Source organism: Populus nigra, chromosome 1 (assembly GCF_951802175.1).
Source record: "Populus nigra chromosome 1, ddPopNigr1.1, whole genome shotgun sequence".
Taxonomy (NCBI): domain Eukaryota; kingdom Viridiplantae; phylum Streptophyta; class Magnoliopsida; order Malpighiales; family Salicaceae; genus Populus; species Populus nigra.
The window spans coordinates 28,999,179-29,020,611 of record NC_084852.1 but is presented as its reverse complement, the minus strand read 5'-3'; the positions used below and the strand labels follow the sequence as shown (position 1 = coordinate 29,020,611).

The 21,433-nt window shown below is 33.7% G+C and overlaps 1 protein-coding gene across 2 annotated transcripts; it reads left to right on the top strand.

Moving 5' to 3' along the window:
* The first annotated feature begins 11,263 nt into the window (after positions 1–11,263).
* Positions 11,264–21,152, top strand: LOC133675275 (uncharacterized). 2 transcript variants are annotated; one of them, XM_062096606.1, is made up of 14 exons: positions 11,264–11,534; positions 11,621–11,694; positions 11,786–11,869; positions 11,979–12,059; positions 12,385–12,465; positions 13,902–13,994; positions 15,745–15,924; positions 16,129–16,196; positions 16,499–16,550; positions 17,009–17,062; positions 17,141–17,233; positions 17,672–17,784; positions 20,576–20,698; positions 20,799–21,152. In XM_062096606.1, the coding sequence occupies exons 1-14, from the start codon at positions 11,393–11,395 to the stop codon at positions 20,803–20,805; spliced, it is 1,245 nt and encodes a 414-aa protein (XP_061952590.1). In that variant the 5' UTR covers positions 11,264–11,392; the 3' UTR covers positions 20,806–21,152. The 2 variants fall into 2 exon arrangements, with proteins under 2 accessions (XP_061952590.1, XP_061952599.1); XM_062096615.1 differs by having other exon boundaries at positions 11,265–11,534; positions 17,672–17,738.
* The last annotated feature ends 281 nt before the right edge of the window (positions 21,153–21,433 follow it).

Below are 21,433 nucleotides of genomic sequence, written 5' to 3'. Positions count from 1 at the left end.
TAAACTAAGTGCTTCTTTCCTTGATTTCTTTTTGTTAACTTGTATTAGGATTCCTATAATTTGCGGGATTCCCACAATATTAGATTTCCTAGTTTAGGAAGTAATTAGTCTTTCCTTATTTTGTTAGGAAAGTGTAGGGTTGTATATATATACCTTTTGTATGACAAAAACAGAAAATAAGAAAGCATTATTTCTTCTTGGTATTAGAGCTCAAATAGAAAAGAAAACACTGAACCCTAAAATTTTTTGCTTCCTGCCGTATCTCTAAGTAATTGCAGCGAGCAACTTAGAGTTGTTGCTGCTGGTTTCAGCGAACAACTGTAAAGTTGCTGCTGCTCCTTCCCTGCTTCGTAAGTCTGTTTGTATTATTTCATAATCTATCAAAACTACAAGTCTTAGGCTATACCAACAGTAAGAGAGATGGCTGAAGAAAAGAGGGTCGGTTCTCAAGATGCTCCAGCAGCTGCTCCAATCATGGTGCAGACAGAAAATTCAAGCTTTAATATTGGTATGGTTTTGGATGAAAAAAACTATGATTTATGGGCTCCTCTCATTCAAATCCATATTGCTGGAAGGAAGAAGATAGGATATCTCTGTGGGTCGATCAAGGCACCTCATGAAGACGATCGTAAATATGATGACTGGTTTTCTGAAGATCAGAAAATCAAGAGTTGGCTTTTGTCTTCAATGAAGCTTGAGATTATAAAACGGTACATTCGGTTGTCTAAATCAAAGGAGATTTGGGACTCCCTTAAAGCAGCTTACTTTGATGAGAATGATGAGGCTAGAATTTATTCGTTGAATCAGAAGGCATCACGTCTTCATCAGAATAGCCGACCTTTGGCAACCTATTTTGGGGAGCTAACTGAGATTTTCCAAGAATTGGATCACTTTAATAGAGTATCCATGGAGTGTGAAAATGACATCAAGATGTTTCAGAAATCTCTGAGAGACAACGAGTCTATATATTTCTTGGTAGTCTTGATGACAGATTTAATCAGGTATGTGGAGAAGTGCTACGGAAGGAGCCCCCACTTGGCCTTCAGGCTTCTTATGTATATGTTCGTCGTGAAGCTGATAGGAAGGAAGCAATAAAGATGGAGGTTGACAAGAGTGAACCTGCTGCTATGGCAGCAAAAACTCGTGGATCATTCTCTGGATTGAACCGAGGAGGGTCACAAAACCGGCCAGGACAAACTCGACCTAGCCAGCCAAGCTAGGATCGTTCCCAAGGAATATGCCCACACTGTGGCTTGCCAGGACACTCTAAGAGTCACTGTTTTGAGCTGATTGGATATCCTGAGAATTGAGATAAAACCCGTGATCCTCGGTGCAACAAGTCACGAGCCTTTATTACAGAAACTAGGACAGATTCAGACCAGATAGCAGACAAGGCATTTGCCATGGTTGCTGCAACAGGTAGAGATGGTAAGGCACTAAGTACTTCTACTTCTGTTATGAATAATAAATGGATAATTGATTCCGGAGCTACTGAACATATGACTTGCGATTCTAGATAGGTTCCATCATTAAAAACATCAGCCTAAACCGAGGTTAATGTTGCTAATGGTAATGTCGTCCCTGTTATTGGGGAAGGCACTGTTTCCCTTACTAATACCATGAAACTTGACACTGTTCTTGTGGTTCCCTCTTTAAACTATAATTTGTTGTCTGTTGCTCAAATAACCCTTACCTTACATTGTTTGGTTATTTTTTTGCCTTATTTTTGTGTTTTTAAGGATATTCGGACGCGGAAGACGATTGGTTATGATATTAGAAAAGGAAAACTTATTACTTGGAACTGACCACCAGCAGTTCTAGCTTGCTGACTCAAGCTCTTTCCAGTTATGGGTCTCAAAGGGATACTAATAAAGTGTCGGAAATCTGAATGTTGCACAGACGTCTTGGGCATGCTTCCTTCAGCCATCTATACAAGCTATTTCCTAGTTTGTTTGTCAGGACTGATGTTTCCCAATTTAAGTATGATGTTTTTGAAATGGCTAAGAGCCATCGAACCTCTTTTCCTTCAAGTTTCAATAAAAGTACCATTCCTTTTATGATTGTGCATTCTGATGTATAGGGACCATCGAAAATAACTACTCTAGGTGGTGCTCACTGGTTTGTTACTTTTATTGATGATTGTACCAGAATGACTTGGGTCACTTTGTTGAAATCAAAAAGCGAAGTCAGTTCAGCCTTTCAGAGGTTTCATAAAATGATTACGGTGCAATACAACAGCAAGATCCAAGTTCTTAGAAGTGACAATGGTGGTGAATATGTTAATTTAGAACTTCATTCCTTCCTAGAACTGCATGGTATTGTTCATCAGACCACGTGCCCGTATACTCCTCAACAGAATGGGGTTGCTGAACGAAAAAATAGACACATGTTAGAAATGGTTCGTGCTTCACTCATTGCAGCACATCTGCCTCCATAGTATTGGGGAGAGGTACTTACATCTGCAGCTTATTAATCGTCTTTCTTCTCATACTATCAACTTCTATACACCATTTCAGGCTCTCACATCTCATATTAGCAGTCCACTGACTCCCAATCTTCCCCCACGGGTCGTGGGGTATGTTGCTTTTGTTCACCTGCATCCTCTTCAACGGCATAATAAACTTGAGCCTTGCGCCATTCGTTGTGTTTTTTTGGGCTATGCTACTACCCAGAAAGGATATCATTGTTATCATCCTTCGAGTAAAAGAATGTTTATTACACAGGATGTGAATTTTCATGAGAATGAAATGTTTTTTGGACCCTTCACGTCCTAACTTCAGGAGGAGTACTGAAGCAATGAAGTTCTAACCCGAGATAATACTAAAGTTTTGACATTTGATTACTCTTCTGTGGCTAGAAACGAGCTACACGAAGAGCAACCGGTGCATTCATCACGCCCGGAGTACACAACACCTGGAGAAAAGCAACAATCCACATGTTATGGTGATTAGGCTACTAAAAAGCTCACAAGGAGCAACAAACATTGCAGGAGGAAGAACAACCCACTAGTCCCACGAAGTTGGGGCTTGATAATGAGCTGCAGTCTACTACTTACAATAGAACAGAGCAACAACTGCAACAATTGTCACAGGATTTTCCTTCCGATGGTATACATGATCCAAGTATGAACTCATCCTCTGTTAATTCTCATAACCAATCGTCTCCCACATTGGATGCAATTCCACCCCGTCACCTTCCAGAGCGTTTTAATCGAGGTATTCCCAAACCTATTTGCGAGGCAAATCTTAAGTGTAAACACAAGTATTCCATGAGTGAGCCAAATTCCGATTCAAGAGTGAGATACCCATTAAGCAATTATGTGTCTACCGGTCACCTGTCAGAATCAAATAAGTCATTTGTATATCAATTATCTACTGTATCTATTCCTAATAATGTGCAGGAGGCCTTAGCAGATTCTCGCTGGAAAGATGCAATGAATGAAGAATTGAGATCGTTGAAGAAGAATGCTACTTGGGAAATAACTGACTTACTGGCTGGAAAGAAATATGTGGGATGCAAATGGGTCTATACAGTGAAATACAAAGCAAATGGAGCAAATGGAGCAATAGATCACTTTAAGGCAAGATTGGTGGCAAAGGGATACACACAGAAATATGGCATTGACTACACTGATACATTTGCACCAGTGGTAAAAATCAACACAGTTTGTGTTCTACTGTCCTTAGCAGCAAATTTAGATTGGCTTTTGCAACATTTTGATGTAAAAAATGCATTTCTCCATGGAAATTTAACTGAGGAGATTTACATGGACCTTCCACCCGGATGGAGTGATCTGGACATACTGAAACCCAAGGTATGTAGACTTAAGAAATCATTGTATGGGTTGAAGCAGTTTCCACCAGCTTGGTTTGGTAGGTTTACCAAATCAATGAGAGCATTCGGGTATAGACAAAGTAATTGGGATCACACGTTATTCCTGAAACACCGGGATGGAAAGGTTACAACTCTCATTGTATATGTGGATGATATGGTAGTTACTGGTAACGATCCTGCTGAGCAAGCAGCCTTGAAAAACTATTTGTCCACAGAATTTGAAATGAAAGATCTTGGTTCTTTAAAATATTTTCTTGGGATTGAAATGACGAGGTGCAAGTCCGGGATATTTTTATATCAAAGAAAGTATATTCTTGACCTATTAAAAGAAACCGGTATGACAGCGTGCAAACCGGTATCCACTATGTTGGCTGAAGGAATGAAGTTAGGTATTGATCGGACCCAAGGATCGATTGATAAAGGGAGGTATCAACGGTTAGTAGGAAGATTGATGTATTTGGGTCACACTAGACCGGATCTGACTCATGATTTGAGCGTAATTAGTCAATATATGCACAATCCGGGAGAACAACACATGAGTGCAGTCATGAGAATATTGAGTTACTTGAAAGGAAGCCTTGGTAAAGGAGTTTTATTTCAAAGAAATGGGCATTTCAAAATTGAGTGCTATACAGATGCTGACTAGGCCGGATCCACGGATGTTAGGCGTTCGACATTCGGGTATTTTACCTTTGTTGGAGGAAATCTAGTAACATGGAGAAGTAAGAAGCAAAATGTTGTGTCAAGATCAAGCGCAGAAGCTGAATTTAGAGGCATGACACTCGGTATCTGTGAACTCTTATGGCTTAAGTTTCTATTACAAGATGTGGGGGTCAACCATAGCCAACCGATGAAGTTATTTTGTGACAATAAAACTGCTCGTGATATTGCGCATAATCTAGTGCAACATGATAGGACCAAACATGTAGAGGTTGATCGGTTCTTTATTAAAGAAAAGCTAGATAACAAAGTAATTGAGGTTCCTCCCATAGGAACAGACGACCAAGTAGCAGATATTCTCACTAAGGCGGTTTCTAGTAACAAGTTCTCCAGGTTTCTAAACAAGTTGGGCATGTGCGACATCTATGCACCAACTTGAAGGGGAATGTTAACTTGTATTAGGATTCCTATAATTTGCAGGATTCCTACAATATTTGATTTCCTAGTTTAGGAAGTAATTTAGTCTTTCCTTATTCTGTTAGGAAAGTGTAGGGTTGTATATATATACATGTTGTATGACGAAAACAGAAAATAAGAAAGCATTATTTCTTCTCTTTTTTCTTTATTTCGAGTTGGCAATAAGAATTTGTTTTTTCGAAGCTTTAGTCTTACCTAGGGGTGATCAAATAACTCATGCATACGTGGTATTTATATTATTTGATTAGATATAAATGAATATTATAGATGATAGTGAGTCAAAAATGTAAAACATAAATGTCAAAGGTCATATGATGGGTTGAAATTTTTAGAACCTGATCAACTTGACTCAACTCGTATGTATATCGTATACTCCTTTTATCTTTATATTTAATATATTATGGATTGAACATTTATTTTTATTTTACTTAGAAATGTTTCATTTTCAAAGTTCTTGTTAATGAATTTCCTATTAAATTTCTTTAACGTAACAAAAAAGAGCTTGTTTTGTTGTTGAAGAGGAGGGAATATAATTAGAATTCAATGGTAGTGCAATGAATGAAAATTAAATCTAATATTAGGGGTGCTATGATATCTATAGTCTATGTTATAGACTTGTTTTTAAATGTGAGTCCATTAAAATTAGCAATATAAGCTCAACTCGTGTCTATTTATAATATTCATAAAAAAAATTAGTTTAACTTGATATATCTAACCCACTCAGGTCAAAAAAAAAAACAAGTTTGTAATTTACAAAATATCAAGAATTGAATTAGATATAATTTTAAGCTCAAACTCAACTATATCCATGAATATCTCTATTCTTGATTAACCAATCAATTGATATAAAGATAATTATCACTGTTAAATAAAAAAATATATATTATGATCTAACTTTGAGTTCATTTGTTTTTGCGTTTCAAAAATGTTTTTGAAAAAAAATAATTTTTTTATTTTTTCTTTGCTTCAAATTATTTTTTTTAGTATTTTTCAATCGTTTAGATGTGTTAATATTTCAAAAAAATATATTTTAAAAAGTAATTGTTACCATACTCTCAAACACTTTTAACAATGAATCACATAACAAATTCTGTATAATAAATCAGTCAAATACTTTCACTAACAACATTTTTTTTTGTTACAATACATATAAACAAAAAGAGCCTTGCTTCTCCCAATAACAAGGAAATATTTCGAGTGTTCCACTATTCCGTATTATGTTTTAAGTAAATCAAAACATTTTCACTCACATTAAATTTAATATGTTTTATATGATTTTAAAAAAATAGAAATAGAAATCATTTCAACTTTAAAATGTGATTGTTAATCAATACATATAACTAACAAAATAAACATCAATGAGCACTTTTAGCATAGTAGGAGATATTCTCAAAGAACAACTCAGATTTTTTAATATTATTTTGATAGTTACAAGTCTAAAGTATTGAACCAATCAAGAGTGGGAAATCATGGATTCAAAATAAAAAGAATATAATTTATTTTTTAATGAGTTTTCTTATTGATAAATAAAAGGAGTGAATCAGGAGTTGGATAGAAAGTTATACCTAAAACTTTTCATTTACTTTAATTTTTTTTGTTAGATTTTTAATTTTTTAATTAAGCGTGATTAAATAGAGTGATGATTTGTGTTGATGAGATTCAAAATCCAAATGACATTAAGAAAGATTGTGTGTGTTTTTTCAACCTTTTCTATCTCTTTTGAAAGAGATGAAGAGGGAGGAGTGAGTGTTTTCTTAATGATATGATATTGTATTTTATGATTTAATGACGTGGCACTATTTTAGTGGGAACAAGATGTAATTTATAAGATTTTAATATTTACACCTTGAGTATTATTTATTTTTTTATTTTCTTGGCATTTTTTCTATCTAGTTTAAGAAATCAAATATCGAGATTGGTGATTTTATTTTTCTATCAGTTTATGAATCTCTATAATGATTCTATAATTTGAGACATTGGGCTAATATAAATAAAATTGTTTAACTTATATTTCAACAATTATTATTAAATTCAGCATGACCTAGCGGGTCAACCCATGACTTGGCTTGTCCGTCCTCAAGCCCGAAGTGGGGGTAAAAAGAGTTAACCCAAAGTCAACTCGGGCTGACCTGGTCAAAACTCGATAAAAAAACATGGTTGCATTTTTTTCCAAAATAATATTGTTTTGACCTTTTTTAAATCTTTTTTAATCTTTTTTTATCGATCCAAGTCAACATGAGTTAACATACTCGACTTGTAACCCATAGCTTGCACCGGATCGATCCTCGAGTCAAGTTTAATAACTATGATTCAAGTAGACTACTTGAGGGGAAAATATTCGATGATAAAAATTTGAATTAAAGTTTTTGTATGGTGCCTTATTCAACAAAAAAAATTTGTGTTACTTGTTCTTGTTGTTTTTATTATGATGTTTTCATTGGCATTGGTTGATATTAAAGCTCACAAATTCCTGTTGGTTAGTTAATGTATGTTGTTGAATAACAATGGTTGAAAAAGGTCATAAAACATGACGTGCTCATGCAAAAGAGGATAGAGAGGTTTCTTATCGAGGAAGAGACGTTCATAAACTCATGATAAAAGACATACAAAGACAGATTATAAAATTAATCAATCGAATGATAGTAATAAACTAGTATATGAAAGTTGAAAGCTTGTCTTGTTGTTGACAAATATATAGAACAGAAAACTAGAGGATCACGATAAGAGTGATCACGAATCCATAAATAATATTATGAGCCTATTTTCAAAGGTGTGAACAAAGAAGACAACCTCTTGATTTGAATTTACAAGAGAAATTTTATAAACAATAAAATGATGTTAAAATTAAAAACTTTCATGGTTATAGTTCTTCTATGGATTGGAGTCAACCACCAAATATATGATGAGAATAAGGAAGATGATGTTGAAGGAGGAGATTTTGATGCAAAATCTTGATTTGTGATTACCCTAAGTTTGCAAGAGATGTTCATGCTACATTAGTTGTATGGGTGCATGAAATCTGATCTTATTAATAAAATTGTTTATGAGAAAAGAACCAAATTAGATGTGGTTCTACAAGTAATCTTTAATGAAGCATATTGTGTTTCAGTAGAATTCTAAAATTGATGAGGTCAAAATTGATTTCCTTGACCTTAGATAAAAGTTGTGAAGCAGATGCCCAAAAGTTCTTCTAGTAAAAAAATCAACATCTTGTTAGTGATGATATAAAAGATACAAAGGAGAGATTGCTTGGTCCTTATAGACCAAAATCTCTAGTTGAGTTAGAATATGAGAAGGTTCCTGCAAGAGTTGTTACACATAGTCTTTAATGTAATGCTAAGATTGGTTCCGTTGTTAGCGAGACTGAGCATGTTATTGACATGTATGGTATTTTTAGTGAAAAGGTTGAGCATGTAAAAAGTGATATTTTTTTATTAGACACCTATAAGATCAAGACAAGCATAATTTGAACTCGAGGACAAGTTCTCTCAAACCCAAGATGATTGATGTTTGAAAGTTCTCATAGTGGAAAAACTAACACACATCTTGTTAGTGATGATATAAAAGATACTGGAGAGATTTCTTGGTCCTTATAGTCCAAAATCTTTAGTTAAGTTAGAATTTGAGAAGGTTGCTGCAAGAGTTATTGCACATGGTCTTTAAGGCAATGCTAAGATTGGTTCCGTTGATAGGAAGATTAGGCATGTTATTGACATTTATGGTATTTTTAGTGAAAAGATTGAATATGTAAAGGGTGATATTTTTTTTATTGGACATCTACAAGATCAAGACGAGCATAATTTAAAGTCGATGACAAGTTCTCTTAAACATAAAAAGACTGATGCAAGAGGATTTTTTTAGGGTGAATTTTTTGTTGACTTAGTATTTTTATTTCTATTTAGTTTAGGAAAACATTTTCCCCTATGATGTTCTTATTTTTTTCCTATTTAGTTTATGAAATTAAATATCAAGATTGATACTTTTATTTTTCCAATTTCCTTTAGAAATCTTTATAATAGCTATATAACCATGGATTGATATTATTTTATTCTTAAAAATAGAACTAGAACTAGTATAAATAGAGTTGTATTAACTTGTATTTTAGTAGACTACTTAAAGAGAAAATATTCGATAATAAAATTTTAAATTAAAATTATTCTGTGGTGATACTGTTTGACATGGTTCTATGTTGTGTTTTCTTGTATTATTTTCGTTGTTTTTGTCTGTGGAGCCTTAATCTCCTGTAGCCTTTTGTTATTATTTTATAATAAAAAATATTAAAATAATAAAAATAGTGGAGACATGTTCATCATACCTTATATTTTAAAATAAATAAAAACTTATTCTAAAAACATGACATAAATAAATTTATTTTATATTTTTATATCATTATTTCTATCACAATATAGTCATGTCCTTCATGTAAAAACACAACCTAAAAAATATTAAGTAAAACTCTAAAAAGCATGGTCTTTTTATTGTTCATTCAATCATTGTTCACCATCTCACATATTATTGTAGATTACAATAGTGTATTTTTTTTAAAAAAATTCACTTTGTTTCTTGAACTTTTTTTTTTTGCATAATTGAGCCCAATTGCATGTTTTTTCGTGGTGATGGTTGAATTGAAAGATAGAGAACTGAAGTGAAAAAATCGAGTAAAAAAGGTGGCAAGTTTGTAATTGGTTGAAAACATTTATTTGTGTCCCTAATCTTTTTAAGATATTTGTTAATCGGTCCCTATATTTTTTTAAAATATATTTTGGTACCAAACTTTATTTTTCTCTTTTTTAGTTTTTTTTCGGTGGAGGAGAGAGAGGGTTGCCAGATTCCGGCTTAGAGAGAAAAAGTTGGCATTGAGAAAGATTTAGGCCACAAAATAGTCGGTTTTTGTGTTAAATAGTTCCATATGATGAGGAGGTTATGATTAGGTGTTCTTTTACCTTGGTTTTGAGTTGATTTCGGGTTTTAGACCGGGTTTTTTTTTCCTGTTTTGAATGCTATAGATTGGTTTAAAAAGATTCCTAGGATATTTTCTTGGTTTTTGGGAAAAAAAAACAAATAACCTCGTTTTTTGACTACACTATTGGCTAGATTCTTGGATTTCCAAACGACACGTTATCTGGTGGGACAGATGATGTATCATCTATTTTTTTTTTAAAGAAACTATGGTGGACAACACATCTTTGGCCCTATTAAACTTAAAAAAATTAAAGAACTATGCTCAGGTCTTTTCTTGACTAGGTCAAGTGCTAGGCCTAGCTTATCAGGCCCAACAGAGCTTGGCCTCATTCCTTTTTTTTTTTTAATTTTTTTTGTATTAATGGCTTTTTTATATGTGTTTTCTCCAATAATTTTTATAATTTTTAAATTTTAATTAATACTCTTTCTCTATGTTTTTTTTTATATTTTAGCCTTTCTTGAATAACAATTATTTTTTAATTATATTAGGTGTGTTTAGTTTTTTCAAAGGTTAGTACAATTCATCGGTAAATTTTTTTGTATATTTTATATAGATTAAATATTTTTTATATAATATTTTTAATATGTGCAACCTTGTATAATATTTTTTTACTTTTATTTTGTCCAATAAATTTTATGTGTATAAATTTCTATTACAAATTGATTTTCATAAACAAATTCATTAAACATAATCAAGTAAATAACTCATTGCGATATTAAATATCTTTATCTACATTAATATTTTAATTTTTCCAATTATATTTTAATTTATCATTTATTATTATTATTTTTTATTTACTTACATAATGGTTAGTCGTTTATTTAATTGGAAGCAAGTATGAGTTTTTCAGTTTACTTTTATAATTTTTTATATAAAAAAATACATTGAAAAATTCAATATATTTAAGTTTATTTAATTATGTATTGATGTTTTCAATTTGATCTTTATTTTTATTTTTTTTCTTAACTTTTTATAAAAATTTTATTCTTTTTAATTTTATTTATTCATTCATGTTAATAGTGTATTTTTTCTTGTCCTCATTAATTGGTTTTTTCATATCTATGTTTTTCTGTTTATTATCATTTTTTTAATATAATTCAAATATAATTAATTTATTTAATTGATGAAGACTAAAATATATTTGCACATCAAAATATTTTAGTAAAAAAATAATATAGATAGACAGCACAAAGCTGGCACCAATAATTAGCATCGCGTGGTTATTTTCGGTTGGTTGATTCATGAGTTGAAAAAAAAAGATTAAAAAAACAAAACACGGAGAGTGGACCCCATTGACCCCAACCGAAGCAGATACAAGTCTTCGTGTCATGTCTCTTTTTTCTTTCTTAGGTAGGAGACGGACTCGGGAGGACTCGTATCTTCTTCTGTTCACCGGCCGGCACTCTTCTTCTTCTCGTCGTAAAACCAGCTCCAGGCAGAGAAACGAAGGGAAAGAAAATGGAGGGTATTTATCAGAAACTGAGGAACTTGGATGCGTATCCAAAAATAAATGAGGATTTCTACAGCCGTACTCTCTCCGGTGGCCTTATCACTCTGATCTCTTCTATTATCATGCTTTTCCTCTTCTTCTCTGAATTCAGTACGTAACCTTTCCTATTCTTTTCTTTCTTTTTATATCTCTTAATTATCTTGTCTTGGTCATTTTTTTATTTTTTATTTTGAAAGGCTTGTATCTCCACGCGGTTACTGAGACAAAGCTTTTAGTGGACACTACAAGGGGACAAACACTACGCATCAATGTACCCTTTCATCTTTTATTTTTTTTATTTTTTTACGGAGAAAAGATATAGTTAGAGTTACTAATATTGTCATGATTATATTTATGTGCAGTTTGATATCACTTTTCCTGCCATTCGATGTTCTTTACTGAGTGTTGACGCTATTGATATCAGTGGAGAGCAGCATCATGATATTGTATGTACCCTAGAATAAATAAATAAATTGAAATTGGGTTTATGGTGGTTGTTGTTTTTAATTTAATTTAATTTCCCATTGATTGATTTGGTTCTAATTGCAATTGCAGAGGCATGATATAACTAAGAAAAGAATTAACGCTCATGGCGATGTAATTGAAGTCCGCCAGGATGGGATTGGTGCCCCAAAGGTCAGTAACCAAGAAGAAGAATTGAAGCATTTTATGCTAAAAGAAATAAAGTGATTTCTGTGCATTGCTTGTTTTTAACTTGAAATCGTGAACGAAGGTTCCGAGTCTAACTCATAAAGTTGATATACTTATACAAAGATGATTTTTGATTTAGAACACTGTAGATTCTTGTGCCGTTTTAGGCTTTTTTTTTTCCTTCTAAATGCTTGGTGTTTTTTTTACCCTCAAGTTTCTTTCCCTTTTCATCCATTGTTCCGACATATTTCTATCTTGCTCTTTGCTTTACATTGGCTGTCTGCCTTTTAATTTTGTTTCTTTCATGCAGATTGACAAGCCTTTACAGAAGCACGGTGGCAGGCTTGAACACAATGAGGAATATTGCGGTTCATGTTTTGGTGCTGAAATGGTATGTTGATGTATTCTACTCCTTAATTTGTAATGTCACATGGAAAATCTTTATAGCCTAGGTGCCTGTAGAAATGTATGAATACGAAGAAAAAGAGTTTCCAGGTTGATTTTTTGACAATATAGGAAACCAGTCATCTAGAGCTCATTGTTACATGATTTGGTACTCTGAAAAGGTTATTAGTGTTGTTAGGAAACATAGTTAGTAATGAAGATAGAGTAGAATAATGAGGAAAATGAAAAAGGTTAAGGATTTCCTTGGTTATAAATATTGACTTTCTGATCTAAACTAGAGCCAGAAGGTTGGCTGTAATTTTCTTAGTTAAATTTGCAATCACTCTAGCTGATTCATGGGAGTTACATAGCAGGGTGTTTTTCAAATATTGCAATCTTTATCACCAAAGCTGTCAATCCAATCTCCATAAAGCAGTTGTTGAGAATGCACTCACTTCCCAGACTTGAAAAATTTTCAATCTAGACCTAAGGATCAAATTCAGCAAGCGATTGTCAGCATTTGCTAGTGATTGTGAAATGAAAGACAGGGAAATCAAGTAGAAGAAATTATAAAGGAGGAGGAGCTGACCACTGTTGCTTGGGTGGTATGCTTAGTGAAAGGTGTTGCTGATGGAATAAAAGGGAAGCAGTTGAAAGGTTTAGGCAGGGCTACTTTGCTTGCTAGCTCTGGTTGGGTTTGCCTTGTTGATCATTGGGTTAGGTTGGGTTTGCATTTTACTTTATTGGTTAGCTGAATTAGGCTCTCTTTGGTTTACTAGTTGGAATTGGGCCATAATTTATGTGGTGCATTAGGTTTTGGTCTAGTTGAGCAAGGATCTTGTGCTAATGATGGTTATGGCACATTGTTTAGAGAAGAACAAAGAAAACATGGACAGCTATTTTTTTTTTCTCATTTACAGATGTTAATTAAAATCTGATTTTTTATTCCACTACAGAAATTAAATGGGATGATGCTTCTCTTAATTAATAAAAAGGGTTGAATTCATGTCCACGTATGGATTTAAATGGCTTGTGGCATCTTAACATTACAGGAAAAATCTGAACAAAAGTTTCCTACAATCCTTGGCTGTAGGAATTCATATTGCCACTTATGGGGAATCAAAATCATTGCTGTATAACAAAAATGATAAGTTAATGAGGAGCAAAGGTGTATAGTGGCAATAGATTTTAACTGACCCAATTTGTAACCTAAGAAATTGCCACATATTATGGGAAGCAGGAATTCCTACAGCCAAGGGTTGTAGGAAACTTCCTTTTCTTAAAATTTTATTAAGCAACCTAAGCAAGTGCTTCAGAGCATCCTGCAATATGAAGTAGCAGCTAAATAAGCCTTCCCTTCCCACTTCCACAACTAGCTACGTTTTGAAGGTTCGCTCTTAATTTTATTTTTCTGTAGATTATTAATCAATCTCTACTCTGCAGTCAGATGATCATTGTTGCAACTCATGCGACGAAGTTCGTGAAGCATACAGGAAAAAAGGGTGGGCTTTGACAAATATGGATCTGATTGACCAAGTAAGTTCTCTAGATTTTACTTTAGAGAATTTCACATGTATTATATTCTATTTCTTAGCAATTAAAAAGGAGTTTATTATTGTGGGTACTGGGTGCTGATGTATCCCTTATTAGAACATCATCTCAAGGAGGATTTCTAGTTACCTTTATGATGGGACTTTTTCCTTATGTCTTTTCTGGTGCGATACTAGATTTGTGCTCATCTAGCAGTAGAAAGTGCATCACATCACTTGAATAAAGAGTCCTAACATCTTAAATGGTGGCTATCGCATACCTTATAGAAAAGTTGATTTCATGTGATCGTGTGAGTGGAGTCAGGTGGACAGGTTTTGTTAGCAAAACTCTTTCATAATTCCAATAATTACTGAAACAACTTTAGCTAGTACTTTTGGTTTGTGAGCTTATGCTGATTGCTAGTATGATTAAAAATTCAGATGAATAAAGGGAATGATATAACAGTGCTAGAAGTCGCACTTACTTCTCCATCATGCCCTGAGGAAACTTGCTGGAAAAATTTCTTTGTGCAGATAAATCTGTAGTTAGAATTATTTTTATAATTTGCTTTTATATGTCTTGCTAGTTTAGCCTTTGGGGATTTGCTTATACATATTCCTTGATGCGCTTGTATGATTGTTGCCACACAGTAGCCAAAAACTAATTTCCCATATTGATGCTTCTGCTGAGTCTTTATGTGTGGGTGAACCACCAATGTCTAACCAAATTCCTCTGTGGAGACATTCCACCTCTTGCAGTTAATAGGCAAATATTGTACATACTGAAAAGGCGCATCTTATTCATTAAAGTTTTTCACTGTCAATATAGCGAGCTACCATTCCTTGTTAAGCCTTGCATACTCTGCTGTTTTGTCAACTGTGATCTAATCTAGTTCAGTTGAATAAGTTGTCATGCATGGAAGCATCCACGCGGTAGGTATGCCTCTTGATATTCCTTCCAAAATTGTTTTCTGCGGGCTCATAACTGGTTGCCTTTGGACTACTATAGGCTTAGATGGAAGATGCTTTCATCATTTGCCTTTCATGTTAATTGAGGCAGCTTGGCTAATGGGGCCTATCTTGGGCTTTTTTTTTTTACAAGTCAAAATTCAATAATTAATAATTAGACAGGTGAATAAAGCTTGTGCATTAAAATTAACAATTCCCCACATGATAAATTATGGATCAAATCCACTGCCAAGACTATAATTGCTAATGCATGGTGGACAGGAAGGAAAACAAAGACTTGGCACTGAAGAGGAAAAACCTCAAACTAGTGAGGTACCAGTGTATGTGGTGTAGAATCACCAACAAGATCACAAAACAGAGAACCGATTCACTGGAAGAAAACTCAGTTTTATTCTGATATCAATATTCAACGTTAAAACTGAATGCTTCATGAGGTGCTTATTCATAGACACCCAAGCAAATAAAATACGAAATCATAACAAAACTAAAATAACAAAATTAAAGTCTACATTTCTTTCAAAAATATGTGGTCCTATATCTATTGGTGGGCCCACACCAGTATCCCCTTTTATCTATAGGGTAGCCATGGTTTGTTCTTTTTTTTTGTTGGTGGGGGTGGGTGGGTTGATTAATACCGCGAATGGATCAATCTATTAGTTAAAAGCAATAGCCATATCCATGTTCTAGTTTTCAATTTCTACTTGTAATGATTGTCTAGCTGCTTAGCCTGAGAAATTTTTATTTTGAGTTTTATATTCTGAATTTTCATCAGTACCATTTGCTTTCAGTGCATACGTGAAGGCTTTGTCCAAATGATAAAAGACGAAGAAGGTGAAGGATGTAATATTAATGGATCCCTGGAAGTAAATAGAGTTGCTGGGAATTTTCATTTTGTTCCTGGGAAAAGCTTCCATCAATCAAATTTTCAACTACTGGATTTACTGGATATGCAAAAGGAGAGTTATAATGTAAGACACGTCTTTGGTACCTTGAGTAATTCAGTTATGATTTAAAAATTTCTTTTCAGAATTTTGTCGTGTCCTTTTTTTTCTTATGTTGTATGAAATTCCAATATGTTAATGTCAGTCTTGTAACTTTTCTCCTATACTTTTTTCTTTTTATGGAATCTTAATACAATGATGTCGCTCTAAATATCTTGGAGCATTATACAGATAAGTCACAGGATCAATAGACTGGCTTTTGGTGACTACTTTCCAGGCGTGGTAAATCCCCTTGATGGGTAATTTTCTCTTTCATTTCTTGCATAGCTACATGCACTTATGTAAGTGCTCAGATTGTTCTTAAGGGCTTATTTGTCGTATTAATTGAAATGGTCTGTGTTTGAGTAGTTGACAGGCACACATATATTCAAAATAGATACTTGTGATTTATCTATTGTCATTTTAGATTCTTGTGGTTTATCTTTTGTCAAGTTGAGATTCCTTTCTATTTTGGATGTTTCCTGTTTGTTTATTTCATCTTCTCACCCCCACATGTTTTTGACCTTTTTATCTTAATAGTTCTAATTTATTGCCTTGCCAGGATACAGTTGATGCATGAAACACCAAATGGTGTGCAACAGTTTTTCATTAAGGTTTGTATTTTCAATGCCGAGGCATTATTCTGACTCTGCACATTGATACTGAATCTTGTTCTCCAAAGTTAAAACAATTAATATTTTTGATTTAGAAATCCATCCAAACTTGTGCATGCCTATGGAATTTTGGCTTAAATCCAACAAAGTAAAATTACTGCATGGGCATTTTTCAGTTGTCTTCCACCTTTTGTAGTTGATTCTGTTTTTCCAAACATCGTACCCATTAACTGTGAGGATTTCTAACGTATTTCTGTCTTTTGTTCATAGGCTGCTAGCATATGAGAGAAATGAATTCTGAGTGTTTATGGAAGATTACTGGATGCATGTATACTATATATTTAACGGTTTTGAAATTTGGATTATGTGAACAACCTGTGTGTGGCCCATGTCATGTTCTCATCATTATCTTACATATAGCTGGCAATGTTCCAATAGAATCAGTTTTAACTTTGCAGGTGGTTCCTACAATATACACTGATATTCGAGGCCGCACTGTGCATTCAAATCAGGTATTACAAAAAAAATATAAAGATTATGATGATTTATTCATGTCATCATGCCCTGAAGTAGCATGGATGTTTTGTCAGTACTCTGTTACAGAGCATTTCACGAAATCAGAATTGATGCGCCTTGATTCTCTTCCTGGAGTTTACTTCATCTATGACTTTTCTCCAATTAAGGTGTGTTCCTTCTTGCATATACAATAATCTTGTCGAGCATCCATCTAGAGTCTTTCATTATTATGTTGGTGCCGAAGCTGTTACTAATGTAAAGCTTCCATTCTGTTGACTGTTGTTATTTAAACTAATTTTGTTTGCGTTTCCACTACTTATATGTTCCATACATTTTTACCATTTACAAAAGGGAATTTTAGAGACTCTACATTTTGGAAATTATATTGTTGGATTTTGGAAAGTTCTTTAGAGTCCATCTGGTGAAAAAAAATAAAAAAAATAATAGAAGTGCTTGGAGAAAAATATTGTTGAAACAAAAGAGCCAGCAATCTCCATGTTTTGAATCTTTTGATTGTCAATACACAAGATGGTACTATATGAAAACAAACAGCCACTTGGTGTTGCTAATCATTTGCCATGTATCACACTCTTTGCATTTTGCAGGTGACATTTAAAGAGGAGCATACTTCATTTTTACACTTCATGACAAGTATTTGTGCAATAATTGGAGGTAGTTTCTCTGTCTTTTGCTCTCCTCAACCCCCTGCCCTAGAAAGGTTACAATCTTATTCCTGAACATACACGCACCTGCTGTTTATCCAACATCTTGAAAGTTTGCTCTTGTTATTCGTCATTATAGTGTTTATTATGGTGTTAATTGGTAGCTGTGAAATGCATTGTAGTATTGTGATAGTGTGATGCTTTTCACTAGACCTTTTTGACAACTCTGGAGCATACTGAAACTCGTATAGGTCTATTTAAATTTAGTTAAATTCTAGGAACATTCTCCATGGCAAATGCTTTAGTTTTACAATTTGCGCCCACATGCCCAAGTAGTTATACAGTGGTCTTAGCCTTTGGAGGTGGCAATCCCACTAAAAATAAATAACAAGCCAAAAAATTACTGTGGTTTAGCAATTGTCAACACAAACCGTCAGTAATCAAAATAATTAGAATCACTGGTAGATTTTCTCGAGACAATCTCTCAACCATTTCTCTCACTAATTAGCCCAAAGTCCAATCACATCCAAAAAAGTTCTTACAACAAAAATTACTAAAATCCGTGAAAAAAATGTCTCCATCAAGGGAAATAAAACCTTCCAAGAACACCTCTCAAATACACCTTAAAAGGAAATCCCACACCTTGTGATAAGGAATGCTATTTTAGTCAAAGGATTGTTGTTTTAAACGAAGATATTTCTCCATAGGATTAGGAATCTGATGCACAATTCCAACAGAGGACTGGAAAATTAGGATAGTTGGAATAGCTGCTAAATATGAAATAGAATTATGAAAATAAGTAGAGAACCTGACTTGGATAATTACATAAAACTGAAAAAAATATGAATCTTAGAGGTCCTTCATTGTCTTATAATTAGTCCCAGTATGAAGTGGAGAAATGGCTTTTGAAGTTGCTGTTTGCTTCACTAGCCTTACTAGAGAACTAATGCCAAAGTAACCTTTAGCACCAGAGAAACCCTTAAAGAACTTTACTTTGGCTAAGTTGTATTTGTATAAAGGATGGAAGAGATTAGTTAGGCTGCTGCCAGAGAAGGCTGTTTCTAGCTGGTGGACCCTGAGATTCCCATGCTTCTGGGTTTCTCTTTAGGGCTTTGATCCAAATTGATAACTCCTGGTTAGTTAAGATTAGGAACATCATGTTTAGTGCCTTAAATTAGGAAACATCATTTTGTTGTATCGTAGTGAAAATAACAGGAAATCACTATTTATTATACATAAAATCTCAACTTCTTGTGCATTTGTGAGCATAATTTATCCACTTAACTAGGTCTCATTTCTAACTAGTGTGGTTGACTGGATATTTTTTGTTCACTCTGTTATCTTTAGCTCTGTTTGTTCTCCTTTCCGATCTTCAAGCCAATAGTTTTTTGTTTACCAATGCATTCTCATCTCTGCTATGTGATGCATTTCGCTCAATTTGCAAATTGAACCAACACTGGTAACTTGACATGTAGCACAATTCAAACACTCAAAATATTACAAGTTAGGAATTTTAGAACTCTCATCACAGCTATTTTCTGTATCACAGATTTAGTTTCTGGTTTGGAAATATTTTAGAGAACATGAAATTAAATATGGTTTTCCCCATTGTTAATCCATTCACATGGCTGCCCTAGCACCACATTCAAGAGCTATCACAGTTGTAATTCAAGATTTGGATCAAAAAGATGCAAAAACTAATGTGGAAGAAGCTCTCAAGTCACAAAATTGCAAGCATCTCCAAAAGGAAAATTCTGCAGATCTATAGAAAATTTACTTGCAAAATACTAGGAAAATCATGGATATAGTTGGGTCAGGTTTGCATCCATAATTGTATCTAACTCAACTTTTGATATTTTATAAATTCTAACCCGACCCATTTAGTTTTTTCTAGACATGATATTGGGTTGGGGTAAATTTTTTATGGATATTACAGATATCCACGGGTTGAGTTTATATTATTAATTTTCATGGATCCGCTTCTATAGGTGGATGTACAACATGGATCGTGAGTTCCATGACACCCTCAATAATAGGTTTAATTTTCATACTTTGCACCACCATTAAATTTTAGTTGCCTCACCTTATCCTCTAGCAAAGAGATAAGCTATTTTTTGTTAAGTTTAAGAAATCTAATAGAAAGTCCACTAACAAGAACTTTAGAGCTGAAATATTTCAAAATAAAATAAAAATAAATGCTCAACCCACAATCTATCAAATATAAAGACAAGGAGTATAGGGTAGATAGGTTGAGTTGACCGGGTTTTAAAAATCCTGACCCGTCACCCGACCTGTGATATCTATTTTTTAAGTTTTTTAACTCAATCATTTGTAATATCCACATTATCCGTTTTTGACACGGGTCGTGTTAGATAATGCAAATATTACAGATGAGCTGATTTTTTTGAACACCCCTGGGAAAAACCATTGTTAGTTTCTCGAGAAATAATAATAAGATGTGTAGTTTTTGCAAGGATGTCAATCAAAACAACCTCAACAAATACTCCTCAACACACTAAATTATGAAATACCAATTCAACTAAGCCTGTTATAGGTTGTTGTACGAGTCAAAGTAGCATATCTACGTCAGAAACTATGCCCCGAGCCTTAAATACTACAAGCTTGTCAATACTGGTTTGTCCTGCAATATGGTAGTAGTGAAGTTTGACATTGAAAACCAGCAATCCCTAGCAGTACACTCTCTTTTGCTTTTTTGTATAATATATATAGTTGAGACTTTTATAAGAATGATATTACGATGTCGCCACATCTTCTCATATTCCTGTGTAAGTTCCTTTTCTTTCTTTCTCTCTTTTTTGAATGATTAATATAGTGTTACCTTTGTAGGCATCTTCACTATCGCGGGGATAGTAGATTCCTTTATTTATCATGGTCGAAGAGCAATCAAGAAGAAAATGGAAATTGGCAAATTCAACTGACGTTTTCTGTGGCTTCCTTTGACATTTTCAGGTATTTTCATCGTTTTTAGATCTGTAATTTATCTGCCAATATGATTATTCACTCCCTGAGTCGAGGGTAAATTCCCTTTTCCACGAACCTGGTGTTTTAGGCTGTAAATGTCACACAAAGATGCATGCTACACCCAGAAGGATATGCTGAAGTCAAAGAACAAAACTTTCAGCTCCAGCTTAACTGATTGATACTTGTTACACATTTCTGCTTGGCTGTTAGATAGCTAGTGCTTGCTAGGACCTGGACAATGGAAGGCTGAGACTTTCTTTTTGTAGAATATCAAAATCAGCTCTTTTTTTTTTTTAATTTATGAAGTGTTTCCAGTTAGTCGCATTTCGACTCCATTTTGGACTATCTATTAAGATTTAATTAGAAGTTGAATGGAGCTCCATCCTCTGTCATAGACCTACACAAAATATTAAGAATATAGTAACAGAGTTGTATCGTGCCAGAGTTCATTTAATATATTACTCAAAGGTCTCTTCTGAAAAAAGACAAGAAAAAACACCATTTTATACGAGTTTAATTATTAACAAGGACGGCCTAAAAACTGAAGTCTGTTCTAGATTAAAATATAAATAATGTTAATTTAGGGGCCTTTCTGGAAGCTGGATCAAAACCAATGACTATTATTGCAAATAGCTAAACTAAAGTTTGGATGAAACATAATAGACTATACTTGTCTGACTTGGTTTAGGGTGGGAGTCATTGGGTCATTTTTTTTTTGACTCA

Coding starts and splice junctions, on each gene's coding strand:
- LOC133675275 (XM_062096606.1), top strand. CDS start 11,393: ATGGAGGGTATTTATCAGAAACTGAGGAACTTGGATGCGTATCCAAAA. Junction 11,535..11,620: donor CCTCTTCTTCTCTGAATTCA/GTACGTAACCTT, acceptor TTATTTTGAAAG/GCTTGTATCTCCACGCGGTT. Junction 15,925..16,128: donor TGCAAAAGGAGAGTTATAAT/GTAAGACACGTC, acceptor AGCATTATACAG/ATAAGTCACAGGATCAATAG.